The 17,125-nt window shown below is 47.1% G+C and overlaps 6 protein-coding genes across 6 annotated transcripts; 1 reads left to right on the plus strand and 5 right to left on the minus strand.

Annotated features, from left to right (window-relative positions):
• Nucleotides 1–50: 50 nt before the first annotated feature.
• On the minus strand, nucleotides 51–3,136 carry F5B22DRAFT_22873 (uncharacterized protein). Its single transcript, XM_047969828.1, has 5 exons — nucleotides 2,898–3,136; nucleotides 1,986–2,830; nucleotides 1,225–1,918; nucleotides 553–1,167; nucleotides 51–470 (listed from the first exon to the last, which is right to left on the minus strand). Exons 1-5 carry the CDS (start codon nucleotides 3,048–3,050, stop codon nucleotides 447–449), a joined length of 2,331 nt encoding a protein of 776 aa, XP_047836523.1. The 5' UTR covers nucleotides 3,051–3,136; the 3' UTR covers nucleotides 51–446.
• Nucleotides 3,137–4,438: 1,302 nt separating this feature from the next.
• F5B22DRAFT_583799 (uncharacterized protein) lies at nucleotides 4,439–5,225 on the plus strand. Its single transcript, XM_047973385.1, has one exon. It carries the CDS (start codon nucleotides 4,849–4,851, stop codon nucleotides 5,056–5,058), a length of 210 nt encoding a protein of 69 aa, XP_047836524.1. The 5' UTR covers nucleotides 4,439–4,848; the 3' UTR covers nucleotides 5,059–5,225.
• A 68-nt stretch (nucleotides 5,226–5,293) lies between these two features.
• F5B22DRAFT_653201 (uncharacterized protein) lies at nucleotides 5,294–5,927 on the minus strand (the record flags this gene model as incomplete). The annotated part of the gene is made up of 2 exons (XM_047979695.1): nucleotides 5,294–5,841; nucleotides 5,900–5,927. The coding sequence occupies 2 exons, from the start codon at nucleotides 5,925–5,927 to the stop codon at nucleotides 5,294–5,296; spliced, it is 576 nt and encodes a 191-aa protein (XP_047836525.1).
• A 1,497-nt stretch (nucleotides 5,928–7,424) lies between these two features.
• Nucleotides 7,425–8,540, minus strand: F5B22DRAFT_653202 (uncharacterized protein; the record flags this gene model as incomplete). The annotated part of the gene is made up of 1 exon (XM_047979696.1): nucleotides 7,425–8,540. One exon carries the CDS (start codon nucleotides 8,538–8,540, stop codon nucleotides 7,425–7,427), a length of 1,116 nt encoding a protein of 371 aa, XP_047836526.1.
• A 1,766-nt stretch (nucleotides 8,541–10,306) lies between these two features.
• On the minus strand, nucleotides 10,307–11,676 carry F5B22DRAFT_22919 (uncharacterized protein). The gene is made up of 3 exons (XM_047969841.1): nucleotides 11,299–11,676; nucleotides 10,696–11,240; nucleotides 10,307–10,606 (listed from the first exon to the last, which is right to left on the minus strand). The coding sequence occupies exons 1-3, from the start codon at nucleotides 11,528–11,530 to the stop codon at nucleotides 10,466–10,468; spliced, it is 918 nt and encodes a 305-aa protein (XP_047836527.1). The 5' UTR covers nucleotides 11,531–11,676; the 3' UTR covers nucleotides 10,307–10,465.
• Nucleotides 11,677–11,919: 243 nt separating this feature from the next.
• F5B22DRAFT_22949 (DNA-dependent RNA polymerase 2 rpb140) lies at nucleotides 11,920–16,704 on the minus strand. The gene is made up of 3 exons (XM_047969844.1): nucleotides 13,998–16,704; nucleotides 12,719–13,947; nucleotides 11,920–12,663 (listed from the first exon to the last, which is right to left on the minus strand). The coding sequence occupies exons 1-3, from the start codon at nucleotides 16,392–16,394 to the stop codon at nucleotides 12,501–12,503; spliced, it is 3,789 nt and encodes a 1,262-aa protein (XP_047836528.1). The 5' UTR covers nucleotides 16,395–16,704; the 3' UTR covers nucleotides 11,920–12,500.
• Nucleotides 16,705–17,125: the final 421 nt, after the last annotated feature.

Below are 17,125 nucleotides of genomic sequence, written 5' to 3' on the forward strand. Positions count from 1 at the left end.
ATAAATGACCTAATTCCTGAAACCACAACCTCGGCCGCGGTGTGTTTGAACTTCTAGACCCATTCTCGAGTCCTGCCAAGTTCTAGAATCTGAGTCCTCTAGTCCCATTAGCAACCCTTACTCCTAACACAAGGCTATGTTATATTGGAGGGGATAAGAGCAATCTACGCTTCAATTGGCTTTTGAATAAGTTCTGGCATAGTGAAACAGGGTGATGAGGGAGGAAAACGCGTTCAATTCGTGAAAATCCATAACGAAAAAAAAGAAGAAAGGGGCAGCGCATATCTCCGTATCAGATCGCTAGTGAGGTTATTACCAGTCAGTTTTTGTAATAAAATCCGGAGATTCCGAAACCATCGCTGACTAATCCTTCTCACCACACCCCTTCAATATTAGCGTTACTTCGAGGCTTGCCCCCTGCTCTGTACTTATAACTAGTTATTATATTATGTGTTTAGTGAATCGGGGCCCTGTAGTGTATATCTAGGTTAGATCTTCTACATGTTTGATGATCATGGTAGATAGAAAGACGTGGTGCATGGGATTGCTTGCCTCTTCTTGGGTTATGTGTGATGTTGGACTCTGGGCGGGCATGGCGTTCTTGGCTGGAATAGCATTGCCGGCTTGAATAGCGTCTCCAACTAGAATAACGGTTTCAGCTGGAATAGCGTTCGCAATTGCCACCCTGTTGTCTTCTTGCAACTCATTGGATCCGCTGATACTTGATGTGACGATGGTGCTTGGTGTTTCTGATACCGAAGGAGTATGTGGCACTTGTTCCGCATCAGGATTTGAGTGTGTGACTTCGGAGTTGTCATCGTCAGATGGCTTCTCTTCCTGAGTACTCGAAGGTGGATATAGTAGTGGATGATCTACGTTCGAAATATCGAGACGTCCTAAAAGGTCGCCAGCTTCGGTAACTGGGATCTCATTCGTCCCCTTTGACCATTTACCATAGCCAAGTTGTTCGTGAGCTAGACGTTGAAGCTGTAGAGTAGCGTTTGTGTTCCACTCCAGGTGCGCGAATGTTCGGTATCCCCATTTCCGTTGAAGCAATCGGGATATGGGCTCTAGTATGTATGATATCAGGACGATTAGTACCCCGACAACAAAGATGAAGAGAAGGCCGAAGACACTGAAAGATGTGTACGCAGCGCTTCTTATCTTCTATCGTACGGTTAGTACTGGGGGTCAGTGCAGACAATAAGGTCCAGGTCAACTTACCTGGTTATTGCACAACTTTTGGAATCCTGGGGACGTAAAATTTGTGCGATATGCAAGTAGAGACTGGTCTGACGGATTAAAGTAAGCCGTCCTCAAATACGCAGCTTGTAAGGCTGCTTGCGTGATATCCCACCACCGGATGACGTCTAGTTGCCATTGATTAGGCGGAAGAGGACCTTGAATGGACGATGTTAATGATTTCTTTGAGGCAAGGCTCGCAGACCCCAGTTGTTGTAGTAAATCAGATACGTCTGTAGATTGGTATTGGGTAAACCCGGATTTGAAATATTGAAACGAATCTTGACCCATCTTGTTAGGATTATCATCAGCGGCGGTTGAATTAACAAGATGCGCTAAGCTGGAAAAAGCATCCGCAGGACTTGCTAACAAGGTGCAGTGCTGAACATCTTGGTAACATAACTGATATTGGACGGTGCAGCCCAGAGGAGATGCTGGCTCTCGGGGCAGGAAAATTGGTGCTGAGTTAACTGCTGCGGCATTCGTCTCGCTAACATTCACACTAGTTGAGGATACGCGATACCATTCGTCCTCTGAAGGAGCTGAATGCAGGACTCCTTGACCGGATAAGAAAACGATCATGAGATCTGCGTCATCTCTAAAGAGTGAATTGTTTGGTATAAACGAAGAGGAATGTTTGGCAATGGTTCCATTCAATATCTGCAACACGAGCGGACTTCATTCCTCGTGTAAGCAAGCCTAGGTTCATTGTTCATATCTTTGCTGATTATAGAAGAACTTACGTTATGCCATAGTTACCACCGACGACGACAAAATCAGGAGATAGATTGAATTCGTATTGAGACTCGATTGATTTAGCTGCGAAGATGTAGTCTTTCCATCCGGATGGTGCTAGGAGCTTTCCATAGTGATAAAGTGTAACATTTCCAGTTAAAGTATTTTGTTCGCTCGTATAACCCACAGTCGTAATTGGTGCACAATGTAAGACCTTCCTGGCGAAGAATCGATGTGGCAAATTAAGGCCTAGATGCTCACGGCTATCAATATACCCAGAATCTATACGCAAATTGTTCGAACTTGAGCGACACATCTTTCTTTCAACTGGGCATTCTGCATTCGTGTCAATAAGACTGGTCAATCTCTTTACAGCGAAGCGACTGCAGTCAAGGTTCCCAGCCGTATCGTTGGAGTAGCATTGTTGCGCATAGTTAGCAGCATCGTCGATGACTTCTGCTTTGCTAGGTGCTAATGCGAAGAATTTTTGAGTTATGGTCGTCGGCCCATCTGACCCGCTCGGTCCATTTTCAAGGCTCAATAATCCGCAATTGAGGCTTTTGATCAAAACCTCGGTGCCTATTGCCGTGGAAACTTGCGAAGATAAACCACCGGCAGCAGTAAAGGCGATGATACAAAGGAGAGCAATGAATGCTATGAATAGGGTGGGGTTGCGGCCTTTCTTATCCCTATTGGTCCACGCCAGCTTCACAAGTTGTCGTATCCCCTCTTCTGGGCTTGAGGAATTCCGTAGGATGGCTTGGCGTTGGTGATAGACAGCGTTCTGTGATGTATCTGCAGCATGCATCCGGTGAAAAGCAAAACAGAGGACTCTCCAGAACCGTGTAGCAATCTATATATTTCGAAATTAGCGTATATAATGGGTAGATATTGTATGGTATTTGAGCAATTCTACTTACGAAGGCAATGAAGAACGCAGTAAATGCTACGAGCAGATTGGCTTCTTGGCGTCTGAGTGTGAGAGTCAAACCGAGTACCTTTCCACGAGACCAATTGGTCCAGACCCCGATGTACACGGGATATTGATTAGCATTGTCCATGTCAGGTGACATAATTATAGAAGTGCGTTAGTCGATGGCAGATACTGAGATCAAGACACGATGAGAATTGGATAATGGATAGCTTGACCGATCGTCAGTCTAAGAAGAGTTGTTGGTAATTATAACTACCTGGAAGGCAAGCTCCATTCACTTTACAATACTTGATTGAATAATCCAACCCGATCTCAGGAGTGGACGGAAGGCTGAAGAGACACATTGAATCTGGTTTCTGCCTTATCAGCTGGTGAATGGAAAGAGATAATTCGTGTGGACCCCACGAGAATGCGGGTTCAAGGGGGGGCTGAAAATAGGTCGCACACTCTTCAATTGGAGGATATATATACTGCAGCCATACAAAGTTTCAAGCCATCAATATTGCAGATGAGTCAGACCATCTAGGCTTAGAATAGAAAACACCTCTTGGGGCCTTGCCGACTCACTATGCTCAGCACACGAGGTGAACAAATGACAGAGGAGCCAACGACAGAAGGTGGGAATAGAGACTCAGCTGAACCATATTGGTGGTGGGGGCTTAATGTAGGCTAGAACTAGGATCGCAGATGGCTACCATTACTCGGACGCGTCTAGAGCGTGCGTGATATATTGTTGAGCTGCGTGGGGTGAAGTTACTCCAGCGTGTCTAACTTTTAGGAGGCAAATTGAGCGTACCACTTGCGACGAACTGTTGCACAACATATGCAATCTTTAGACAGCAGCTATACTAATACAAAGCTCTAGCTCTGTAGCCCACCCAGCTTGAGTACCTCTCCATTCATGATCCCATGTATGTAACACTCTCCAACGAGCATATACGCCGGCCCCCTTTCCCGCACCACGAACGGCGCATTGCCCCCATGGAATAGACAAATCTGATCCCCGGCCATATCGACTTCGGGCACAAGCTCTACATACCGGCCCTTAGCGAAACAGAACTCTGCATTGCCGACGCGTCTTGAGAGCGCAATCGCCGTCTGACAATACTACCCGATGACCTTCTGGTTGCGGTGTAGATATTTGGAGGGGTCCTGGTCATTGTCCACAGAGAGAATCAGTTCGCCTAGATTCAGCGGCCATGCATAGTATTTTTTGCGTTGTAAAGGCGCGATAGCCGCGTCTTTTTCTACGTCGGACTCGAGATGCGAGGTGCGGGTGAGCTGCGTTGCCAATGGGTAAGTATAGCAGTAGATCCTCCATGTTCACACCTGCAGGGTACTATTCACAGGGGACAGTAGCGATTGCGATTAGTCTACCATAGGGTTGAAGAGAAAAGGGAGGAGCTAGAGCACTATTTGATGCGGTGCGCGCTGTGGGTCGCGTCAATAATATATATCCGTCGACAACGACAGTTTGAGGAATTTTCTCCCCCATGTAAATGACGAGGGGAGCGCCGTCAAGGACACATGCAGCCCTAGTTGATCATTATATTGTGAATAGCATCAATTTCAAAGCCCAGATCTCTGCCCTTGTACGTGCTGACAATGGCACAGATGAGGAGTCAACAAGAATAAACTAATATACATGCCAGAATGCAGAATGCAGCTACAAGGGTCGAGGTGGATTTCATTGGATGCCTATGTGGGATGGGCCGACATACCTGGAGAAAATTCCTCGCTTGAAGAGTTTTGCTCCGAGCTAAAAGACTTATTTTGCCCTAAAATGTAACCTGAACACCCTGATAGCTGAGGCTACGCTGATAATTTCTACGGATAGTCTACCCTACATTCGCTCACTTCTCAAACAGCTGAGTCACACGTCATACGGCATATATCACCATACCCGATACGACGCAAAATTCTATGACCTCTTGAATATGAGTGTGTTTCCTATCTGGACAGGGAAGTGGGGAGCTCAGTTCGCTAAGTTAAAAAGCTCTAGGATGTCATGGTATATCGCTGATGCCCTCTATATACCAGACTGTTTTGAATGGAAAGTGCTGCTTCTAGCTTTATATGTTAACCATAGTGTTGAGGTTAGTAGGCGTCCATTAATTCTCCGACGACATAATGATGCTTTAAAGTAGTTTTGACTATTAAGGGAGAAGAAAGGCTTGTTATATGACTATCTATAGCCAAGGGAGCCATTGGGGGATCTTGGACGAACTTGATGTGCTAAATATCATGAGGTCTATATAGAAGTACTGTTGAAAGTGTAGGTGGTAAAAGAGTTATTTCATGTATACGGTACGGGTCAAGGGGTACGAAGGCACTGTTCATGTATATAAGGCGGTCTTCCCCACCTCACTCAGATCAACTAGTTCAGTTGAAGTAACCCTCATATACCTTCCATTTCAGCAAGTACAAGGTAAACGTGGAATTCGGAGGCAATTTCCCATTCTCATATCCCGTCTTCATACCACGCCACTTCGATATGGGCAGTATATCAGAATCGCGGCCAACAAAAGGGACTTGAGTTGACGAACTTTGTTTCGAGCGATTGCTTTCGGATGAGGTCGAGCCATCATAGACAATACGCCTCAGATTGCTCAAATTATTCAGTATCGAGTTCTCTGACGCCGGAGGCCTCATGGGGCTGCAAGTTTTCCATCCCGTGAATAGAGAGAAAATGAAAGCGACTCCTACGGATGTAATTGACAACGCAAAGCTCGCCTTCAAACCATCCATATAAGCCACCTGAACACCGTGAATACTAGGCACAAACCTTTTCTGTAAGTAGGCGGCGCCTGCGGCAATGACGGCAGCGGGGTCGACATCTGGCGCGGAGTGAGGTAGCGTGATCAACAAGTGGTTTCCAAGAACAGCCTGAGCAGCAGATTGTATAAACCCGCCCCCGATAGTTTGGAAGCCTACCATGAATATCCACGTCAGAGAACGCCATCCGATGAGCGTTTAAAAGTGACTTACTGATAAGAATAGCTGTGGTCATGGCCATATCGGCTATGTTCGGCTGTGTTCGAATTTGCTTGAGCTATGATGGTAGCCGCCTGTACACCAAGACCGTTGCCAATGCCACCAAGAAGCTGATATCCAATCCACTTTCCAGTGCTCGTACCGATGTCGAATGTGTAGATGAGACCGCAGGCCGCAGTGGCGATCGCAGCTCGGCCCACAAGAAAGGGTGCTGTATAACCAGTTTTGGATATGCCGATGCCACTGATGAGAGTACAGACAGACACTAGGATGATGAAAGGTAAGTTCCTCACGCTGGAGTCAATGGGAGTGTGCCGTCGATGTTCTGGAAGTAGATCGGCAGATAGTAGATGGTGATGATATATGGGCCAAAGAAGAAAAAACCAACAGCCGAGACGATTGCGTTTTTCTTGACTAGTCGAGGAATGAAGGTAATAGCGCGCTCTCATGTATATTTCCCAGGCAACGAAGGTAATTGTAACCGCCACAAAGCCAACCAACAAACTGATCACCTTACTTTCCAATATTACCTAATATTGCCTGTATATCTTTGTAAGATTATGAATAGCCTGCAATATCCTTCAGTACGGCCGAAGTGCAAGGCGAGCTGCATATTTAGCTGGCATAGCAGTTGTGCGTGTAACAGCGATATGCCCAACAACCGTGTTCCTTTCGGACGTGGGCTATATGCGCGTATTACAGCACCGGCTAGCGAGTGCGTCGGTCCGAGTAATCGGACAATATCGGTCGCCGATCGCTTTGCGTATGAATAAGGGCATTCCAGGTAGGCCATACAGGCGGCACTTCCTTTGATATACTTTGTAGAGACTGCAGATCACCGGCCCCTGTGATAGAGTAGGAATAGATATCTTTAGATGCGAAAGACCTCGTGACGGCGCCCGTGTTCATATAATACCTAGCCTCCAGAAACTCCTTTGCAGTCTCGGGCTTTAGCCGACTGTAGGTGTAACCTGTTAATAGGTGTAGAGATAGGTACACTTCACCCTCTGCCTATATATGCGTATACTGTCAGGACCTAAATGAATAAGACTCTTCCAATCTTCGCGCTGTTGTTGCTGCCAGGTGGGCTCTTGACCCCGAATATGACGCAACCGGTGAGGCGCGTGTTCTCTCAGCCCCCTATCCAACCGAGGCGGTGGCAGAAAACTTGACGGGCTAATTTCTCCCATCATATGGCAAGGCAAAGTTATTATAGGAGACAATTAGCAAGTAGATTGAGGAAGTGCTGGAGTAATTCTTGAATGTATTTACCGCTAAAGGTCAATATATCCTCGCGGCGCCTGCACCGCTAGCACCGAAGGTGACTCTGAATTTTTATCTAAGTAATTATGTAGTACTCTAAAGTATAGATGTGGATTACAACCACTCCAGGTGGGCCGAGAAAGTCTAGAACACCCTGCTTAGCCATCTTGACTTACTAACACATCCCATGCTTCAAGAGATTTCAAATTGTGTCTCCCTCGCTCAATGTTTTATAACCATCCTCTCTTTTTGAATTTCAAAAAGTATCTTGACGTTTTGAATCATCTGAATTTTCCCAAGCATGCAGTCGTCTCATCCAATACAGTTCGAATAACATGACAAACCTGCATCCAAGAGCCCCAGAAAGGAGAGTTGTAACCGTGATGACTGCATTGCGAAATTCCACGAAGAATATACTTGATAGGATAATGCTGCCCATCAAGACGTGCGCTATTGATGCGAGACTGACAAATTTGGTGAATAAGAGCCACGCCGGTCCCTCATCCTCGGTGTGAAAGCCGTACGTCTTTACATACATCCAAGGCGTCAGTTCCGAACATGCCCAATTTGCAACCCAAGATACGGGGCTCGTCTTGAACGAGCTATCCTTGTATATTTTCTTAACTCGACACCTAACGGCAAACTCGCACATGAACGTCACGGGTACAACGACGAGAACCCACAAGAGTGGTGCTGCAGTCTCCGGTACTAATGGTGTCTGGAAAAGCTGTATCGCAGCCCAGCATACGGCCTGGTATGTGAGGAAAGATACTTGGTAGGCGACATTGAAGACGGCTGCAGCCGCAATAGCGTATTCGACGGCTAGAATTGCCGCAATTATAGGCCATCTTCTCCAATTCAGACCAGGCTTGGTATCAAAGCCAAACGTCACTTTGGGAGCCGATTTAAGCACCTCAACGGGGTCAGCCCCTGGTCTAAGAGCGGGAGACCCGATGGCTAGAGCAGTTGCCAGGAGAGGTCGTCGAAGGCTTAATAAAGCGATCCCGGAAGTATCTGGGCCAATGACAACAAGTGTGGGTGGAATGAGCCCCAGCGCGATCGAGACGGTGGTGAATTCGGCCTTGGCCCATTCTGGGAGGTGATCGAATATACAAGACGCAAGATTCGACGCATGGACATGGCCGTCGTACCAATGGTCGAAAACTTCGGGGTTTAGATAGTCGTCGTAGGGTATTTTACATAGAGTTTCATTCTGCAGAGCCAATTCTAGCCCATTAGCAGCATAGTCCTTGGGAATGTATGTGAATTGGGAGTGCGAACGCGCGATTCTCCAACGAGCTTGCTGTTTTGTTTCTCCGGAAACCACCGCTCCAAGAACGAGGGAGACAAGGAGGTAGCGGTAAAGCGTCATAATCGACGTTAGGAGAAAGAATAAAGAGGGTATTAGTATTAGCCAGAAGGAATCTGAATGCACTCACTTCCGACCTGCTGGACTTGGCGCAGTAACACAGGCTTTACTGTGTACCATATAGGCAATTTATCATAATCGTCATGGAAGAGCGAAATAACAAGTTCTGAAAGAGAGATAATCGAGGGGAATGAGTTTTCCGCTCTTCTCTTTTTATATTTTCAATACTGCTGGTTCCTTCTCTGACCTCTGTATCACTGAGCTTGGGGGCGGAGAACATACGCTGCATAAAATATGGGTGTCGTCAAATTTCGAGGTGAATACGCCGCATCAGAGCTAATAGGTATTCTTAGCAGGTCATAGGATGGTATCGGTCCAAAAAGGATTGTTACAGACGCTTAATATCTGTATGTGTTTCGCCTGCGCAACTCGGAATAACTATACCTTCAGCGTACGCCCTCATATTGCGCGTGTCTTAATAATATTGAAACTGAACCTATTCAGCCTCGCTTATTGGTGGGCCTGGGCGGTTAGGAACCCTGGTACGGAGAATGCTGATGCATTTTTTTGTCCGCGCGTCAGAACTGAGATGTTACAAAAGGGAGGTTATGTGACAGATCCCCAGCCATACGTGCTGGGTGCGTTTGATACCTTCCTACGCCCTTTTATGCAGTTCACCTAGACGAATTTGTCAGACACCAGACAATGCATAAGCGAGTCTCACTTCTAACGAAGATGAAGCTTTTTAGCCCTGGCTTATGTGAGATATATAGAGAGAAATATAGAGTCAAGACCAAGCATAAATGCCAGGGTAGCGGATCCTATCATAGCTGGTGAGTGCCAGTCTACACAAAACAGCCAGTGCAAGAGATCAAATGGATCACATAGACCTTGATAGCCTTACTAGTTTGACTGATGCATACGAATTCAATCGAACCGTATATCCAGTTGTTGTTATACCAAACAATTCACCAATTCCCTAGTGAATGCAGAGAGCTTCGACTAAAAAGCGATAGCAATTCATTATCTCTTTGATTCACTATCTTAAAAGTCCCTCTCCCAGCTCGCTACTGCAAAATGATTTCTCATTTACTAATATTTATATGGTTTAATAGTCTGAGCAATTAGCTACGTCTTTATATCTTTAGATAGTTTATAAGTTAAGTATTTTTAAACTGTGTTAAGATTGAAACATGTGAACTCTCGTGGTGACCTATTGATTTCTCTGTCCACCAACAGCAGACTAATGTAAGATTCATGGTTAGTCCAAATATCCAATAGTTATATGCATGGGAAATGGGGCAACTCCATTCGTTCCACACAATGTCCGAAACACAGGCAGAGGTAACCTCTTGACCATCTCAACCCGGCATTCTCCAGGTCAAGGAAATTACCTACCAGATACCAAGGAAGTACTTAGGAGAGTACCTGCATGTGCTCATGCGGATATCTTACCAGCTGGTCCCGGTGGGGTAGGTACTCTTCCATATAATAACCGTCTCGAAGTACTCAACTTCTCAGTGGGTTAGGTATTTGTACGCGGGTCAACTAGGCGGGGGTCGACGGGGTAGTAGCTGACAGGTCACCCTGCCGTACCCGCCAGTAACATCGTGAATTGGTATCTCAAAGCTTCCATGAAAGATGTCAGTATTTCTAGGACATCCTGCGCACTTCAAGCGGATTTAAGGGGTCTACACGTTATATCCGCACCATCTAATACGGTACCTGGTACGAAGCAACGGACATCATTTCTCCCTCAGCCTCGGTCTGTCGACTTGAGCGGTATACAAGGTAAAGTATAAGATAGATATCACGTTAAGGATGGAGCCAAACAAGTTTAGCTCTTGTTCTCAGATCTTCAACTCTTCTTCAAGTTTTGTCATATCTCCCCGTCGCGCTGTGTATCCTGAACCGGCGGGGAAAGCCCTTCATGCCCATAGCTCAGGAGGAGCTTTCCAGGTTGGCGTATGAATACATGGGATGTATATGAGAAAGCACTCGGCGAAAGCGTTGAGCAACCTCGTAAATGTAAAGCGGGTGGGAATTTCAAACTCGCTGTGACATAAAATCTGGGTTGAGGATTAATTAGTACAAATACTGGACTAGATACCGAGGCTTGGCGGTTTTAGCTTGAGTAGGTATACATGGTAGAGCGCACTGGTGCAATTAACCCAATTTCAAAAGCCAAATCGACATGTTTCCCCTCCGAGAGAGCGAAAGAACCTTTCCATGACGATGAGTCCTCTATGTGTGGTGGGCGGGCTGGGGTGGTGGCATTTTCACAGGGGCGCGCAAGATAGTTGGCCCCGAGATTGATATCTAAGCATTCGTGTGCTGCTCCTGCTAAGTTTCCATATTGTTCGGAATCGGAGGTAAAAGAGATATCATGCATTGGGGTCGAAAAATCTAGTACGGGCCTACTAGCCAGTGTCGAGTCTTCTAAATATAAAGCTGACGGTGGGCAAGTGATGATTGGTTCGGATCCGTCTTCTACTGCTGCAAGTGCGGTTCTCGTGCTTGGTATCCGCGCCACTTCCGGGTCAATAGGTATTGATAAGACTGAATCTATGTCCCCTTGACTTCGTAGGCACTGAGTGTTGCCTACGGCTCGATTATGGTGTCGCGACTGGTGTCTTTTGAAAGTATCCTGCCGGCTGAAAGATGCATCGCATAATGTGCATTGATACGGGCGTTTATTACGGTCTGATTTACATATCGTTATGTTCATAGCCGTTATACAGTGGGAATCATGGATACATACGTGAACGTTCGTGTCGCGCAAGGTGTTCGGAGCGGGCAAAAGACCGATCGCAGTATGAACAGTGTTTTCCACGGCGCAGGCCGCCCAGCGCCATGTTCGTACTCATCATGAGAGCCGTTATGAAAGTTCTGTTCGCGACGCCACGGTCTGATCCTGTAGAAGCTATGCCCAAGCTCTGTTGCCAGGTTACTCTAGCTTTGTAGGCGAACAGGCTCGACGTGTCCACAATCATGATGGAAACGGAGTCGGAAGATCTTGGGGTATATGTCGAATGACTCTCGAGACGAGTGCTAAGCTAAAATAACAACAGTGAGCATCGGTTCTCTTTCAAGCCAGGGACTCATTTACCTCAACAACATATCCGAGAGTTCAGCAGCTAGCACTAATAGCCTGAGTTCTAGCACAGCGTCGAGAGGTTAATGGCGTCCCAACCCGAGCATTCAAAAGAATGAGCTCGGCTAGTCAGGTAGCTGCCGTCGTAGTAGGGGTTGTTTAGGGTAGAACCAACACCATAAACACGGTAAGCTATCTCTCACGTAAGTCCGGCGGATGTGCCCGGCGCGCGGGCTTTTGTCTCATACGGTATCTTTCCATCTTGGATAACGTTAGGTATTTTCTAATAAGCTTGGTATCATAACAACATAAATTGCATCTAACCAATCATACCCCTTTCATAGATAGAAAGTAGTCTAGGGAGGCGGCTCACAACTCGTACAGCTGACTTTGATGAGAGCATCCCACTTCTAAAGGATTGACCTAGGTATTAGTATGCGATGATACAAAAAGACAAATCTATTATTTTACCTGAGGTAACATAGATAGTTCTCAATCACGACCTACAAAAAACTAATGCTCTCGCAGGGGTACTTCATTCATTATACAATGTAATACAATTTACCTAGCATCCTATCTAGACTTTTGGGCCGAGTAACAACAGGTGGTTATAATTAAGTATTTTTTCTACCGCTCGTGGTTTCTGAAATTCAAGCTGTAGTTATGAATTCACGTAAAGATGTACTCTGCTAACCCGCCCCTGTCCTTCTCAGATCTTGGACACAAGACACGCAGAAACGCCGCCCGAATGCAGTGAGTAAAAATGGATAGCCGCAGAAACAAGAGCAATGGTGTAGAGAAGACGGCCCTACTTGCTATTTTGCAATCGTAAAGCGTAAAAAGCTAGCCCCATATGGTGCTGACTCGAATTACCGGATAGTAACACCTGACCGATCTGTAAACATGCGTGACGCGATATTCATAGCTTGGAGTTCCTGGAATAAGAGCTTCGCGGCATAAGGAATGTGGATTTGAGCAATCTTTGTCTTGTTCTTGCAAGGGCGGCACTCGAAGTTTTGTTGTCCAAGTTGACTAAATCGTCATGTTAGTACTTAATCACGATTGAGACATATGAATGGAAACTTACGCGACTGGAGTCATGAGCCCGCAAATCTCGCAAATGTGGACTCTGAAAGCGTCCGAAACCTCAAACAAACGTTCCTTGAGGAAAGCCGCAGCACCGTGAGCAATCATACAGTCACGTTCCATTTCTCCGAAACGAAGACCACCATCACGGGCACGACCTTCGACAGGTTGCCGAGTCATGATCTGTACCGGGCCACGGGCACGGGCGTGAATCTTGTCATCCACCATGTGACGGAGTCGCTGGTAGTACGTGGGCCCGAAGAAAACCTGAGCTCGTAATTTACGGCCCGTGTGGCCGTGGTATAGAACTTCGAATCCACGCGACTGGTAGCCGTGCTCTCTGAGCAGACTCGAGACCGAGTCTACTGTGACATCGGTGAATGGGGTGGCATCACCCTCCATGCCTTTGAGAGTTGATACTTTACTCAACAAACACTCGATTAAGTGAGCAATAGTCATACGCGAGGGAATGGCGTGTGGGTTGATGATGATATCAGGGACAATGCCCTCGCGGGTAAAGGGCATGTCTTCATTACGGAACGTTACTCCGATTGTACCCTTCTGCCCGTGACGAGAAGCGAACTTGTCACCAATTTGTGGGATCTTTGTGGTTCGAACCCGGACTTTGACAAACCGTAAACCATCGGCATTGGTAGTCAGCACCACTGAGTCGACGATACCACTCTCGGTGCTTCGAAGAGGCGTAGAGGCATCACGCTTGACGTGTATCTTTTGACGCTGTCCCATTTCTTCATTATCGGGACTAATGGGCGCCGTCTTTCCAATGATGATGTCCTCTCCGGAGACACGAATGCCGGGTGCGATTATTCCATCGTCGTCTAATTTATCGTATGTTCCTTGTTTGAGACGAAGTGTATCGGCACGGAAAGGTTTCTCAAATTGCTCCACAGTGTTAATGCCAACTCGTTTCTCTGAGTCAGAGTAAGACCGGAAGAACAAACTGCGAAACAGGCCTCGGTCAATGCTACTTTGGTTCATAATGACAGAATCTTCCTGATTGTAACCCGAGTAGCAAGCAATGGCCACGATGGCATTCTGACCAGCAGGCAACTCTCGGAATTTCAAGAACTCCATTGATCTGGTGGTTCCTAATGGCTTCTGTGGGTAGTAAAGAATATTCGCCATGGTATCCATGCGTCGTGAGTAGTTAGTGAGGAAAAAACCCATAGCCTGTTTACCCATGGCAGACTGGTACGTGTTACGGGGTGACTATACCTAGCATTAGCAGTTGCGGCAATAGGAATCATCGTAATACTTACTTGATTGTGGTCCGGAAAGGGAATGATACTGGCGCAAATACCAAGAAGCATACTCGGGTGAATCTCGCAATGGGTGTACATGTGGGTTGTCGGGTTTATCTTCGTCTTCAGCCGCTTATTAGGAGCAAAAACATCCTCCCTGTTGAAAGGATCTGGTAAGCCTAGTTTGGCGCACCGGAAACTTTCTAAATCCTCAGGAGTCATGCAAATCATTGCAGTCTCCTCTTCCTCAGCATCCATATATTCAATAACACCGGCATTAACCAGGCCTTGCCACCCAAAGTACTCGTCACTTCCAGGCGGGAGAGTCTGGTCAATCTCCAGTCGGCGGACCATGTCTTTGGTCAGAGCCAATGTGCCTTTCTCGACGCCCTTGTCAGAGTCATCCTCTTGCTCAACGACAAACAAGGGGCGCATGACACGACCGGCATCAGAAAATATCTTGAATTCACGGTCGCGAATGTCCCGAATTAGTGACACTTCGGCCGGGATCTGGTTCGTTCGGCGTAATTCTTGAACATCCTTCACGAGAGCCTTAGGATCCTGGTGAACGCCAATCCATGCGCCATTGAGGAATACCTTAGTGGCATTGGGATACCTATGGTGATCGTACTCTTCTAGCACTTCCATATTTCGCAGAATCATATAATCTATAATAGGTTCCGTCGAAGTACCGACGCTGATGGAGCACATGAGCGATAGGTTTTTGACCAAGCCACAGGCCTGTCCTTCCGGAGTTTCGGCTGGACAGACGAGTCCCCAATGGGTATTGTGAAGCTGTCGCGGCTTGGCAAGCTTACCATCTCGACCAACTGGAGTGTTCGTCCTTCGCAAATGCGAAAGGGTAGACGCGAATGTGTATCGGTTCAACACCTGCGAAACACCAGCTGTGGAGCTCATGGCCTTTTTCTGGTCACCCCAGTTTCCAGTAGCGAGGGAGTATTTCAGTCCACTCGTGATAATGTTAGACTTAACAGCTAGAGCAATATTAAATTGCTTGCCTTGCTCGATGCTTCGCTTCAAGTTCGACAGGACCTCCTGAGTCATGCGACGCACAATATTGCGGAAAAGCTTGGCCAGAAGAGGTCCTGCCAGATCTAATCGCTTCTTACCAAAATGGTCGCGATCATCTGTGTCACGGCGACCCAACGCACACTGAAGTAATTTGTGAACCATATAGCCGAGGAAGAATGCCTTTCTAGTCTCGCAGCCCTTTGTCTGAGAAATGTGTGGCAACATTTCCTTTTGTAAGATGTCTCTAGCAGCTTGAATACGGCGGTCCCTAGCGCTTGCTTGGTTTTGATTTCCACGCTTGCCGATATAATCCAGAGCAACTTCTTGATCCTGAATGCAGAAGGCCTCTTCAATACAGGGTCGCAGCAGTTCTAGCATTTGACTATCGTTGCGATCGTAGCAAATGGCGTCGAATATTTCCTCGTCACTGACAATACTAAGAGCTCGAAAGACTATGGCAATAGGCACATCCGATTTGACGTAGGGCAGCGTCGTATGAATGGTTTGGCCATAACCTCCTTTGGTGGTGTCTCCCTTGGTGTATAGTTTCAACATCAACGACGAGATAAGGCGTGACCCTTTCTCAAGGGCGCTTCGTATTTCGGCGGTATACGAGTACGGGCTGGGTTGACTTTTCTTGAAGACTTGGACAATATTGGCAGCGGAACGTTCCTGCGCAATGAGGACCTTCTCACTTCCGTTGATAACGAAATAACCACCTTGGTCGTAAGGACACTCGTTCAGTAGGAATAGATCATCTTCTGACTCGCGACTCAAATGGCAAGCGTTAGATTTTACCATGACGGGAAGTTTGCCGATGAACAGGCTGTCCGGAGCTTCCACAGGATCCCCATTAGCTTTGTATTTTAACGTGTTTTCCTCTTCTTCCCAGATAAGCCGAGTGGGATGGATTCCGGTCTGGGCATATTCATTCTGCTGCTCCTCGGTCATCTCATGTAAAGGAACAGGTTCTTCAACGCACACTTCGACTTTGCTATCAACTTTTGCGTATACGGGACTGGCGTATGTCATGTTGCGGTCTCGGCATTCGTAAGGTAACAATGGGCTAGATGTACCCTCGGTTTCGGAGACGACAGGACGGGAGAAGGTGACCTTCCCAAAATCCAGGGTATAGCGTCGACAAACGATTTCGCGGCCGTCGGCGGATGGCGGATTGTTCTGATCGACACTCAAATGACTATATTCATCCAGAAGATCCTGGATGGTGCCGGCTTGGAAATCATTGAAAGAGTCGATCTGTTGGGATACAAGGCCCTTGGTGTCGAAGTAGGATGAGATGACATTCCAGCAATCCTCGGGCGTGATGTAGTTCTCCTCTTCCTCATACTCGTCATACTCGTAGCCTTCATCATATGACGCCATCGTGAATGACGGGATGGGAAAATTCTCCGGTCTTCTACAGCGTCGAGAATATGGGCGATATTAGAGTGATGATCTCGGTCGTAGTTGAATGGCGGGCTGAAACGACGATGATTGGAGGTCGGCGGTCGGCGGCGAAGCAAGGGAGAGATGACGGCAACCACTGAGCATGAAAACTTCAGGGGATGGAAACAAAGAATAAAGAGTGATCTAGCTATCGCTATAGAATGTCTGTCAGTAAACCAGAAGATGCGCAAGAGAAGGACGAGGAGGTATAGTCGCGGCAGAGCGTCTGAACCGAGACTGAAGCAGAGGCGAGATGAGATAGGTAATCAGACAGGACGAAACATACACCTCAGGCGCGCAGAGGCACGCACCCGCTAGCACTATTCCTGCTTCTACAGTAGCTGCTGTTCGTAGCGCTAGACAGTATTTAATGCGCGATATGAACCTCGACCGCGAACCCGTTTTGCTGTTGCGATGGTGATGAGTCGAGGTGAGTAGGAGCTGGATGTTTGAGGCTGGATCTTTTGCTGATTGATCAAAGAGTCGCGAAGTGGGTACAGTCGCCTGTCAAAAGCGACACAGCCAGGGCGACCTTTGCCTAGGTAGATACCTAAGCCACTGTAGCCACTCCCTCTGCCACTCCTTGCATTACCTAAGGTACGTACCTACCTCTGGAAGGTTCACTCGCCACAATCCAATGCCACGTGACCCCCGCCTGATTAGAAGTA

Source organism: Xylaria bambusicola, assembly GCF_022495145.1.
Source record: "Xylaria bambusicola strain CBS 139988 unplaced genomic scaffold F5B22scaffold_1, whole genome shotgun sequence".
Lineage (NCBI taxonomy): Eukaryota > Fungi > Ascomycota > Sordariomycetes > Xylariales > Xylariaceae > Xylaria > Xylaria bambusicola.

Bases quoted from the DNA above. Each gene is read 5' to 3' on its own strand.
- F5B22DRAFT_22873 (XM_047969828.1), bottom strand. From the start codon at position 3,050: ATGTCACCTGACATGGACAATGCTAATCAATATCCCGTGTACATCGGG. The intron at 1,919-1,985 runs GTAAGTTCTTCT...CGAGGAATGAAG, and splicing joins GGTGGTAACTATGGCATAAC to TCCGCTCGTGTTGCAGATAT. The intron at 471-552 runs GCAAGCAATCCC...TATACACTACAG, and splicing joins CACACATAACCCAAGAAGAG to GGCCCCGATTCACTAAACAC.
- F5B22DRAFT_583799 (XM_047973385.1), top strand. From the start codon at position 4,849: ATGAGTGTGTTTCCTATCTGGACAGGGAAGTGGGGAGCTCAGTTCGCT.
- F5B22DRAFT_22919 (XM_047969841.1), bottom strand. From the start codon at position 11,530: ATGATTGTGGACACGTCGAGCCTGTTCGCCTACAAAGCTAGAGTAACC. The intron at 11,241-11,298 runs GTATGTATCCAT...TATGTAAATCAG, and splicing joins TGCGCGACACGAACGTTCAC to ACCGTAATAAACGCCCGTAT. The intron at 10,607-10,695 runs GTGCGCTCTACC...TCCTCAACCCAG, and splicing joins AAATTGGGTTAATTGCACCA to ATTTTATGTCACAGCGAGTT.
- F5B22DRAFT_22949 (XM_047969844.1), bottom strand. From the start codon at position 16,394: ATGGCGTCATATGATGAAGGCTACGAGTATGACGAGTATGAGGAAGAG. The intron at 13,948-13,997 runs GTAAGTATTACG...TGCTAGGTATAG, and splicing joins CCTTTCCGGACCACAATCAA to TCACCCCGTAACACGTACCA. The intron at 12,664-12,718 runs GTAAGTTTCCAT...ATGACGATTTAG, and splicing joins GGGCTCATGACTCCAGTCGC to TCAACTTGGACAACAAAACT.